Source organism: Tamandua tetradactyla, chromosome 2 (assembly GCF_023851605.1).
Source record: "Tamandua tetradactyla isolate mTamTet1 chromosome 2, mTamTet1.pri, whole genome shotgun sequence".
Lineage (NCBI taxonomy): Eukaryota > Metazoa > Chordata > Mammalia > Pilosa > Myrmecophagidae > Tamandua > Tamandua tetradactyla.
In genome coordinates this window covers 196,941,916-196,954,736 of record NC_135328.1, presented here as the reverse complement: position 1 = coordinate 196,954,736, position 12,821 = coordinate 196,941,916, and the positions used below count along the sequence as shown (strand labels likewise).

At 38.0% G+C, this 12,821-nt stretch overlaps 1 protein-coding gene across 1 annotated transcript in view; it reads right to left on the bottom strand.

The window, feature by feature from the left end:
• Nucleotides 1-549: 549 nt before the first annotated feature.
• The window catches only part of SRSF4 (serine and arginine rich splicing factor 4), a 29,067-nt gene continuing 16,795 nt past the window's right edge, over nucleotides 550-12,821 (bottom strand). The window contains exons 2-6 of the mRNA XM_077150543.1: nucleotides 11,307-11,449; nucleotides 10,296-10,408; nucleotides 5,844-6,058; nucleotides 2,283-2,372; nucleotides 550-2,082 (exon numbers count right to left, since the gene is read on the bottom strand). Coding sequence (XP_077006658.1) covers nucleotides 1,215-2,082; nucleotides 2,283-2,372; nucleotides 5,844-6,058; nucleotides 10,296-10,408; nucleotides 11,307-11,449 — 1,429 coding nt within the window. The 3' untranslated portion in view covers nucleotides 550-1,214. The remainder of the gene's footprint in view (nucleotides 2,083-2,282; nucleotides 2,373-5,843; nucleotides 6,059-10,295; nucleotides 10,409-11,306; nucleotides 11,450-12,821) is intronic.

Genomic DNA, 12,821 nt, shown 5'->3' with positions numbered 1-12,821 from the left:
CCAGTAAATTCATGGATGGCAGTCTGAAAAAGTGGCTTTCTATCCTTTCAAGCATGCTGCTGCAGCAGATAATGAAGGCCCTCAAATTTCCTCCCTATCTGAATGTCCTTCAACAGTGTCTCTAGGACATGGACCAGATTGGAATCACTGTATCTCCTATGACTCCTACAGAGTGAGGCTGGACAAGTAATGCAAGAGTGACTGGGTCAAAGGTCATCTGGCCAATTTTTTTTCTGCTTGAATTTCAGTCAGTTTATATCATAATGTGGTGAGGTTATGATACTGTAGATTTGATGCAAGAAGTTTAACAATCAGTACAGAAGAAGGAACTCTATGTTCATGAAGACCTCATCTGGTGATGTTTCGAGTTCCCAAACGGATTGGCCATGAGCTTTGTAAGTAGAGGAAGGATGGTAAATTCCTGGGAAATTTGCCTTTATACTGTTGGGTGAGAAAAATCCTTCAGTAAAGTGTTGGTTCCTACTCATGCTAAGAAAAGAGCAATTAAGATATATCAGAAAATGCAACTTTGATTCAAGCACTGTGAAATTTTGTCAAGCAAAAATAGTCTTTATTCAAATTTAATGGAAACAGGGGTCACTATACTTTGCAAGACGGGGAAAAATAAAATTAAAAAAAATTATTTTCCTTTTTTTTTAATATAAAACAATATAATCACAATACCAGAATATGGAACTCTACAGTTTATTTCCTATGGGTTACTGCAGGTATCAATTTCCCTCGACTGTGCTATTCACAACTTTGTTAAGTCCAAAAATATGAAACCAAGGTGGTAGCAAACTTAAGACTTAGCACTTTCACTAAATGGCATACATCAAAGGGCATCAATTCAAGGGCAAAAATGGTCGAACTCACCATACCTACCTATGTCATCATTCCAGCCTTAAAGCCGTCCAGGTACTGAGCTCCCTGTAAGAAAAGCCAGGCCTGAAAGCCAAGGCAGTTTGGATATTCTACTGTGGGCTCTGAGTAAAGGGGGGGTTTCAAAGAGAAGATTTTTTTTCAGTCGAGCAGGAAGGCCTGGCGCCGGGAGGCTTTACGGAGAGGAAGCACTTAGATTTAACAATTATAGACACACCATTAGGGGAGTTAAAAATGTACAGCAGTGACGTGTTCTACTCAATCACTTGTGCTACGGCTACCAAACATGTACAAAAGACTTCTCGGGTAGTTCCGACCGTGGTTGTAGCCAGTTAGGACCTTGAGTGGGACCTTGATCTAGATCGGGAGGGTGATCTGGAAGCTGACCTGGATCTAGACTTGGACCGAGACCGGGTTTTTGAAGCTGACTTTGATCTGGAGCGTGATTCTGATGGAAGGTTTGGTTTTGATTTGGAATTGGACCTGGACCTGGACCTGGACCTTGACCGGGTCTCCTGGTTAGTACCTGGATCCTCACTCTCCCCTTGGACTTCCCTCTGGCCAGACTCAGACTTGACGTGTTCCCGCTCCTTTGACACTGAGCGGGATTGCGATCTGGACTGGGAGCGGTCAGTGTCTTCCTTCTTCTTCTTCTTGCTACTGCCTGACTTGCTGTCTCGCTTGCCGCCCCGCTTTCTGCTCCTCTCACTCTTGCTGTGGCTATGGCTGCGGCTGCGGCTGCGGCTGCGGCTCTCCTCCCTGCTTCTCTTTCTTCCCTTCCTCTTGTCTTTGCTTTTGCTGCGACTCCGGCTTCGGCTTCGGCTGCCTCCCTTGCTCCTGCTCCTACTTCTGCTCCTACTCTTGAGGAGGTTTTTTTCCTGACTCCTGCTCTTCTCCTTGCTTCTACTTCTGCTCACACTCCCTCGCTTCTCCTCCTCCACTCTCCTCTCTTGACTCCTGCTCCTACTTTTACTCTTACTTTTATGCCTACTGGGACTTCGGCTCTTGGATTTCCCAACGCTGTCATTGTTTTGGATCTTCTCTTCCGCTTGGTCTTTACTCTTGCTGCGGCTTTTCTCTGCACTGCGGCTGCGGCTGCGGCTCTTGTCATCCTTGCTGGGGCTCCTGCTTTTCTCCTTCTTGCCCCGGCTCCGGCTCTGGCTCCGGCTGCGGCTCTTGCTTCGGGAATGGGAGCCCGACCTGAGGAGGCAGAAGGGATGTTTGAATCATGCGCCGCTATACGCTGCAAAACAGTGCATGGCTGGGACTGGCCAACGGCCACTTTCTGAACCCCTATGATTCCAGTCCAGAGCCAGAAAATTGGTAACATGATTAAAACCAAAGTGAGATATGGCACAGGTATTCCCAGCTGACCTCCTCCACTTATACCAAAGACATACCTGGATCGGGATCTACTCTTAGAATGACTGCTTTTGCTGCTCCCACTTCGGCTTCTGCTCTTACGGGAATGTCTGCTTCGAGAGCGAGACCTAGGGGAGAATATATTTTTCTTAACACTCGCTGATAAAAGTCTCTCTGATTAGAGTCAAGCAAGACAGGAGTCAATCAAGACATTCTTTCAGTCAAAAGATACAATATGGACATCTACTGTTCGCCAGGTGCAAAATCAAAAGAGAACTCTCTCTTGTGCTCTAGGCCCACAGATCCAGTCACTGTAAATGAACTACCTGGATGGCACACCTGAAATTCATAGCCCCTCTAAGGTGGAACACACAACTTACCCCCCCCCCCCCCCAACCTCCTCCTTTAGCTGAGCTCCTTATTTTCACTGATGATGCCAGGTTACTTACTCAGCATCCCCACCAAAAACCATCACCACCTTTGACTTTTTTATTGATTGCAACCCATTCATCCCTGTTGTTGCCTCCCTGGGCAAGTCAATACCATCTCTCCCTTGTTCCACAACAGCCTCCTAACTAGTATGTAACTTGCATACATTTTTGCCCCTTTCTTATCTATTTACCTTGTGAATGATTTTTTTTTTTAAATTAAAAAAAACTTTAATAAGCCCAAACTGTTAACTCTTATTTTCTACAAAAAGCAACCAGGGTTCTTTGGGGGAAATGAATGATTCCAGGTATGGGGCAGGAAATGCACAAGATGGGCCCAGAACATCTAATTATGACAGAAAAAGGGAAATTTTCAAAGACTGTGGGTACCACCACCACCACTTGTGAGGACTCTTGTCAAAAATGTCGGACCTGCATCTCAATCACAGCTTTCTAAACCTAACTTCCAGTTTATAGGAAGTTCAATGATATCAAGAGGAAATAGATAAATCTAGAATATGGGATAGTCTTAAAAAAAATTTCAAAGAAAAGTGAATGCCATGGTAGGGAGGGAGATGGTAAGGATTGCTCCACACTAAAGAGACATAAACACCAATTTTGTAACATAAGACTGGACCGGATCCTGATGGCAGAAAAAACAAAAAATAAAATACAGCTATGAAAGATATTCATGGGAATAGGGGGAATCTGAATATGGCCAGGATGTTACATGATTTTCTGGGATTTATTGTTAATGTTCTTATATTAGAAAATAGAATTGCAGTTATCCTCATTCTTAGATTTGAAGTATTTAGGGGTAAAATGTCTTAATTTCTGTAACATTTTCAAATGCTACAGAAAAATAAATATTTGGTAATGCATGGTATGTGTATACAGAGAGCGAGAGCAAGCGAGAGAGAAAGAGAGAGAGAGAAAGAGAGAGAGAGAGAGAGACAGAGAGAGCACTCACACAAATGTTAACAACTACTGAAACCAGAAGGAGGGTTTATAGGTATTCATGAACTATTTTTTAAACTCCTTTATGTTTGAAAATGTTCACAATAAGAAAACTGGAGTAAACATTTAGTAAAGTACTTTCCTATAAAAACAAGAGATACTGAAAATGGAGGACAAAGGAGCTACTCGAAGAGCCCAAGCATAAGAAAAATTATGACAGGAGCTAATGAATGTACCAAATACATAAACAGCCAACAATCCTTTCCTAATGAGGTTGAACAACTACCCTCATTACCACCTTTGGAGGTTAGGGACATTTAATATTATTAAAGTTGGTAAGTAGTGGGAAAGAATCAAACTTTGATTCTTTATTTTGCATTAATGCAAAAATTTTATTTCAGGGTTATAAAACATCAGACCAGAGAAATTTTCCCTTTTAGAATTTCATCTTAAATGCAAAAAGAATGAAAAAATTAGAAAGTCATCATTTTACAATCATCAGTGAATGGCTCTAGGTGATCATTATTAAGAAATGCTAAAAACTATTATGTGAAATACTGATGTGAAATGTTATAATGGATGGTTCAGGCTGACAACTCCTGGATAGACAGATCAATCTTATAAGTGAGCCATCCACACATCACATAAGTGATGCAACAGGAGTAAAAGTAAGTGGTCCTGCCAAAATACTGATCTTACCAAAAGAGTACAGCAAATTTGGGGGCTAGGATAAAGGAACATGTTAAATACCACACAAGGGTTCAATCAGCAGAATCTGAACTATGGGCAAGTCTTCACAATGACCCTGTTTCTTCAACAACAAATGCATGGAAGATAAGAAGGTGAAGGCAGGGCGGGCCACGGTGGCTCAGCAGGCAAGAATGCTTGCCTGCCATACCAGAGGACCCGGGTTCGATTCTCGGTGCCTGCCTATGTAAAAAAAAAAGAAGGTGAAGGCAGATACGATAGCAGTTAAGAGGAAATTTAAGGAAAGGAAAAAAAAAAAAAAAGAGAGAAAATGTTAAGAAAAATGTCAACTGAATGCAACATGTATACTTAGTTGGGATCCCAATATTAAAGCAACTGCTAAAATACATATTTGAGGGAAATCTGAAAACAAACGGTATTAAATGGTATTATGGGGTTACTGCTAATTTTGCTATATTTGGTAAGGGCATTGTGGCTTTATTAAAAAAATGTTAGAAATATATATTGAAAACAGGCAGATTGACAACAGGATAGCTAAACAATGCATCATGAGGAGGTGATGAAACAAGACTGGGAAAATACAAGTTATTAAAGCAGGATCGTGGATGGGTGGTAGGTACACGGGGATTCAGGGTTCATGAAATGAATTTCTCTGATACTGTATATATAACTAAAATTTCTCATAAAAAGTATAAAAACAAAACAACAAAATCTGGACAGCATAAAAGTATCTAATGACTTCCTGCTGCTTTTGAAGCCTTCACCTGCCCTCTGGGGTTCAGTATGGTCTGGTCTTTGCCTGCCTCATCTCAAGCCATTTCTCCATTTCCCTTCCTACATGGTCTCTACCCTGGGAAAGTCGTCCACTCCCAGGCCTGCCCAAACCCACTGTTCTCTGTTTGAAGGCACCCGCTCTCTGTCTGCTCACCATCTCCACTTATCCTTTATGGCTCAGCCTCTATGACACTTTCTTAAAGAAGGCTTTACCACTGCCCCAGACCTGAGGTGCTGTGTACATTTCCTTCAACCCCTTTATGCTGTTAAGTTTTGCTTAATGCTTGGTCTTTTCCACAAGACTCAATTTCATGAGGACATCTGCCTTGTTTACAGCTGACTCTCCAGTGCTTAGAGCAGACCCTGACACAAAGCTGGCACTCAGTATCTGCACAACAGCTGCTAAATAAGACAAAGTATCCACGACTATGTTAGTTGGCAGAGTAACCATGGACCAGTGGCCATTTGCCCCTGACCTGGTTATGATCCGGAGCACCCATGAAGACATGTAAAGGAAGGCCACTGGTTTCCTGCCTCAGAGTCAAGATTTTACTTCTATTTGTATTCACGACATGAGTTTAAGAATATACAAAAAAATGGTCAATATGAAATTTTGAGTTTTTGAATGAGATGGAACCAATAGGGGATTACAGGATTACAGGTAAATGGATTATCTATGTGCTCACTAATGAATTTATGGCATGCTCCAATGTAAGAAGACATCAACAATACCTTGAATGACTCCGGCTCCTGGAGTAGGACCGGCGTCGTCGAGAACCTGGCTTGTCTTCAACTAATCTGATTTTTCTGCCATTGACTTCAGTTCCATCTAACTTTTCCAAAGCTCTTTTCATATCAGAATAAGACACAAATTCAATCACTCCTTCATTTTTGCGCTCCTTATGAGCATCTGCATAGGTCACTTCTCCTGCCTGACGCATATAATCCTAAAGAAAAAAAAATTCCTGAATAGGTTAGGACATCTTTCTTTCACAAAAATACCTGGTGAATTATCATAAAAAGTTTTGACTTTGCTTTAAGGAGAAATGCCAACTTTTCTTAGAATAACATTTACTTTTAATTATTTCTAGCTGTCCACCTTAATGTCTTTAAAGTGTCAGGCATTAAGTGGCTGGTAGAGATGATTATATTAAATTTTTCCTTTAAATAAAGTTTTCTGTGAATATAAAAATATTCAGTTAACTATCATTTTGTGAATTTTATAGTGGCAAGTTCTTATTTACAGAAACCCATGTTGATATATTTAAGTTAGGTCTTTTTTTTCTTTCGGTGCATAGTCCAGGAATGCTGGGTCTCCCGCATGGAACGCCAGCATTCCATCATTGAACCACTCTGCACCTAGGTCTTTTACATTTCATTATAAACTCTAGAATGAAAACATGTTTAGATATTAGCAAATATCCAAGGCCCTAAATTTTATTTAAAATTATTGTTACATCATTACTTCAAAACAGATGAAAGGCAACAGAAGAGTTATTTATTGTCCAGTTCTGGGTCTTAGAAGTGGGATGATCAGAAACTAAAGGGCTCCAGGTTGTTCCTTTCTATGATTAGCCTTGAAACCCAGAGTACCACTCCAAGAACATAAACTAGTTTCATTCCTCTCCCTATGAGGTCAATACCCCCTTCACAACAAAAAAAAGTTACAATGGCCATTGCCCAGATATTCCTGAAGACTGAATGATCAAATGAGAGGGACGAGATATAACTGAGAAATTAGGATTTAATAAATGGTTGACTACTCATTAGATAGATATTTTAGTTTTAAGATAACCAGAAATAGCTGAAATCGCCTAACTGTAATCCAATAGCCTGGATCTTATAATGACTGTATAACTATATAGCTTATAATATAATTGTAAAAACCCTATTATTGACACTCCCTTTATTTAGGGTATGGATACATGAGTAATAAAATAAAGACATGCATGAAAAAAAAATGTCGGGAATATGAAAGAATACCCCTATGTAAACTTGGATATTAGTTATAGTACTACTTTAATAATCTTTCATCAATTGTAACAAATGTAACTGCTGTTATAAATAGAATTACAAAAAAGTATTATTAGTTGTAACGAATTTTCCACACCAATGCAAATATTGGTGACGGGTGGTATACGGGAATCCTGTATTCTATGCATGATTGCTCTGTAAACCCCCAACTTCTCTAATGAAGAAAAAAAAAGTAGAATGACCATCTATGTCACTTCACTATTATAGATCTCTTTTCTCCTCTTTCAGGGGACTTTATATGATCCAATGAGACAGCACAACTAACTTATTTTATTACTATTTAACCTTCTTTAACCTCTTTTGATGAGGAAGGCATTGTCTATCCCATGGTGCCAGGGCCAGACTCATCCTGAGAACCACAACCCTATGTCGTCAGGGAGATTTTCACCCTTAAATGTCTTATACCATAGGCAATTCATTTTTATATTACTTTCTAATCCATATTTTACAAAGTTACAGACATTGAGCACACGTCACTTCATGTTATTTCTTTGCCCACTGCATCATAAACATGTTTACACGACAACATATATAAACAGTCTTCATAATTATTGTGCTCTGTACTTTTCCGGAGGATTCCCCAATTATTGAACTTTTAGGTCGTAGGCAGTCTTTTGCTATTATTCACAATCCTGCAATGAACAACTCTGTTAAAAATTTCTTTACTTCAAATAAATTTACAGGAGTGTGGGGTTCTGAGTAAAAGGCAGAAAGTCTATACAATTTATCACCCAAACTGGGATATATGTGAGAGTGAATGACGACGCTATACTAGCCATGCCAGGACTGTGACTGTCTTGGGAAAATCAAGATATATAATCACTTTGGTAAAAAGGGCTTTAAGTGTTTCACCAACTTTTGTTCTATACTGCAATAGTTCCAAATTAGAAAATTATACTGATAGTAATAATACTGATAACAGCAGTAGCTAGCATATTGGATGCTAATTCTATGATAGGTATGTTTTAATTAAATTAGTCTTAATTACAGCCACATGAGGTCAACACAATCATTACCCCCTATTCCACAGGTGAGGAATGTGAACTACAGAAAAAAGTAAACTATTCAAGGTAATTCAGGTAGTAGGTGAATGAGTTGGGTTCTGAACATAAGCTGTAACTTTTGGAAAGTGTATTCTTAACAACACACCACATCACTTTCACCACTGATTCACAATACCATCAGCAGTATACCACACCACATAACTTTCATTTCAATGCCACTGGCACCGGGCACTATGAATTTACACGTTTAAAAACTAATAGCCCTGTGTTTTATTTTTGATTAATAGTATTCACTGTGCCAGGAACTGCTTTAGGCTTTTCATATAAAAATTCATTCAATTTTTACAATTACCTTGAGCAGAAATTCTTATCAACCTCATTTTACAGTTGAGGACTATGAAGCACAAGACATAAGTAACTTACCAAGGTCATGTAATCCACAGTGGCAGAGCTGGGGTTCAATCTAGGCAGGCCAGTGCCAGAACCCAGTTCTTACTGACACCTTGGCTTACTAGGAAATCTACTCTAGTTTCCTTAATATGCCCAAAGGTTCAGAGTATAAAACCATGTGAGGACACTGGCTAGGCTCCATTTTAACCAAAAATTTAAAAACTTTAAGAAATTAATTTAATACTATGTTTAGTGATACCACATGAAGGATGGGTGGACATTTTCTATTCACGAAGAGAGTAGCTTTCCAGTTTTTATGCTCCAGAATACTGGAATAATTCCTTCAGCAAAAGCAATCTTGTTGGCAGACACCCAGTAAAAATCTGCTAGAATGCTGACATCAAGCATGATGTACTAGAAAAAACACCAGAAGAGGAGTCAGGAGTCCTGGCCCCAGCTCTTTTGCTAAGATTAATGTGTGGCTTAATTTTTTCTGGATTTCAGATCTCATGATATATGAATGTTGATGGGGATCAAATTTTAAAAAGGGAGAAAAAAGGACATAAAAGTGCTTTGAAAAGGCAAAATTACATGAATGTGAAGAATTTTTAACTATTCTGAATTTTGTAAATATAATCACTCATTTTGCTGGAGATGACTAGTTTAAAGATGGAATGAAAACTGAGAAGACAGAAAACTGTGAAATTCTTTTTCATTTGTCTTTCTGAGACCACCCTGGTTAAGACACTACTCAATAAGCTTTTCTTCCCTGTCAAATTAAAAAGCAACACTGTTCTAAAAAATGAGCTGGGATAGCTACGCTAGAAGGCTAAGAAAGCACTGATACTTATTCTTATTTTTAAGCTTCTAAATTAAACAACAACAAAAACCCAACTAGGAGTCTTGCCTCTTCTGATCCCCCCTTACTGACATAAGTTACCTTCAAAGTGTGGTTCCTAAAATGGGGATGCCAAGAATGTTAGTACTTAGTATCAGGGTGCTACAGTAGGGGCCCTGTTTAAATTCAAGAATGTGGAGTCTAACAGTTATTTAATTTAAATTCAGGTGATTTGGCTACTCGAAGGCTAAGCTATCAGGTATACACTTTTCTACTGAATGGCAGATGCTAAAGTCTACATTAGTGTCAAAGATTGGTACAATGACACTAAGAAAGCAAATCTTAAGATACACTGCTCAGTGGTCATTCCATGGTAATTTGCAGAGTTCTTTTTCCTTCATGTTCCTGAAAGTTTCACATTTCACAGAGTCAAAAAGAAGTATTTCTCTATCATGGATTCAATAGTGGACATTAATTTTTGATACCAAAATTTCCTCAAGAAAAATATTCCATGAAAAACAAATAAATCTTCTGAAAGAAAAGGCCAGTTACTCTGTTTCACCAATGAGGTTTTACACTGGAAAGCTGACATCAACTTGCATGTTACAATTAATGTCACAGGAAATACTGGTGCATTGTACCTTCTTTTTTAATTGGTAAGAAACTACATCAGCATCTTCCTATAACATTCTCAACAAAGGAAAATTCATTTAACATAGATGGCCCCATAGTGTACAGTTATAGTAAGATTCTGACATCTTTTATATTGCTAGGGAAACTTTCACTGGAGACTCTCCAAATAGTTTGGTTAGTTTTGCACCCACAACATCAATAGGTGCCCGGGCCCACATAATATAACCTATTTTCCAACCTTAACTCCTACCCAACCTCACCCCAGAAGGTTAATGAAGCCCAAACCTTTAGGTCTTGCCAGCTGCATCGACTTGACAAATTTTCCACAATAAGTCTGTACTCAGTGCGGGTAGGAGGGCCATATTTATCTCGGCCACTTCTTCTATAACCATATCCACCTTTGGAAGGTTCAAATAGATAAAGATTACTTCAGAGGAGGAAAAGGAAAAATGACAGAACACATATTTCCCTTAGATAGATACTAATTAGCCCCCCACTCCCACCCTAAACAACAGCACAAGTATTTAATTCTACTCCCACCCTTAATCAAAACTAAATTGGTTTTTATTTTTTAAAAAAGCAGTTAAACATAAAAACTTAATTTGCAAAGTTAAAAGTATACATATTCGTTAATATTTATATTTAAGATGAACATGCATAAATTAAAAACTATCAACAATTTAACAATTAAGAAATAAGTAACCAAATTACTAAATCAGTTACTGGTGTTACTCACAGTGATTAAAGATTTTGTGAATTTTTATATGAAAAAAAGATTTTCAGGCACCTATTTCAGTTTAATCTCATCTGTGTCTAACCCTTGGGATCCTCACCACCCAGGTCTAATGGGGAAAGGTTGCGGTCGTCACATGGCTTCCTGTTTTTGGTCAGCCAAGGGCCACAATGGTTCAAAGAGCCACGCATGGAAAGGTAACCCAAGGTCAGCAAATGGAACAGGCAGTCATCTTAGCCTCAAAGGATTCTTTTAATTAAAACATTGAGGTCTTTGTTAAATCTATGTTAAACAATTGCAATTACAGAGAAAAAAAAAACAACACAAACACACATCATTAAACATATTTATAAAGTATTAAAACAAGATATTTGTCATTATTTTAATAAAAATTAAACATTATCAAAGACGTTTATTTGCAATGCTACATTTAAAAAGACAATTTATAAAACAAATGGCTTAAGCATCAAATTTAAAATGTAACATCAATTAATCAATAACTTTAAAATTAATATTTAATAACAAAGGCATGTGATTGATACAAATGCCCTTTAAATGCTTACTGCGTCCAGAACCGTAACTGCCATCTCGACGTGGGCCACGGGCATGCTCAACAATTACTCGCTCACCACAAAGGTCTTTGCCATTTAGTTCATAAACGGCATCATCTGCATCACGCAGATCATCAAATTCCACAAAACCATATCTATAAAAAAAGAAAACAAAATCTTGATTGGAACCATTTTGACATCCAGCTTCGCTAATACTGAAGAGAAAGCAATGAGGTTCATGCTTAGCAAAGGTTAGGTGGGTTTTGTAAACTAAGGGGTGAACTTTCTCTTCCTTTCCGCTGAAACCACTCTGCTTTGTGCCAACAGGCACTGCAAGAGGACGTGGAGACTTCTCAAAGCAGACACTTATCTTCCTAGTAGGATCATAGCTAGATACAGACCCTTCCTTTGTTCCCAAGTAGTTGCTGGCAATTGCAAAGACTTTCACAGGGATGTGTGGTATAAAGTATATATAAAAAATTATAACTGTACAAGATGGTATATTTGCTCTTTTAACATCACATAAAAATTTATCTTTTTAAAAGTCTTAGCTCAAAAGTGACATTTTAGAGAACAATGAGGCCTATAGTCAAACACTGTCTTAACAGTTAAATCTTGTTTTGGAATAATAAATCTCTGTGAAAGAAAAAAAATTAAGTTCCTTTCTTCTACTTAAACAAATTAGTTGCAAATGAATTCACTGCTCTAAAAATTATCAGTAAAAAAATTCTGAGCTATTCACTTCCATTTGATATTCAAAACTCATTTTCTATGCTGTTTAGATAGGCTGGAATTCTCTAAAATCCATATACAACAGTGCAAATGTCTTTTCACTGTATTGCTAGGAATTATCTAAGTAAAGAGGTTTGGAGGTTTAATACATACCCATAAAAAAACACCGCTACCTCCCAAATCCTATTAATCCTTTTGAAGAGTACAAGTTATGAAAACTTAAGTGCAAAATTTAAAAGATAATTATAAGCACGGCAAAACAAATGCCCTGTCAACTGTTATGAATAAGCCTTTAGTTTGGTTTAACATGGCTGTGACAACTCTTTCTTTGTGACTACTGCCTATATTTAAAAACTGAACCATCTTACTGATCATACCTAATCACAAAAGAAAGTTACAAGCAGTTTCCGTAAACTTTAACAAGGCTGTGTACTCAGGTAAACATGACTAGTGTTCCTCAGCATTTAAATGGATTCTTGCACAAAATTAAACTAAAACAGGTTAGAAGTCTCACAAGCAGTTCAACCATCCTGCTCACAAGAATATTCTAGTGTTTCTTGAGCATGTAATGCTGTACTTATTAACATATTAATTGTCAACACTCAGAACTGCCGAATTTTTCCATTACTAAAGGATTCCTTTCTAACAGGAATCTCTCAAGGTGATAGACCTTGTACTAGGTTATAATGCGTAACTAGCTAACTGTGAAAGGTTCTTTATGCTGAAATGTTTATGAGTGGCATTCAAGCTTTAAGTCACTGAATTTCAACTTCATTAAAACAAAAAAATTAACAG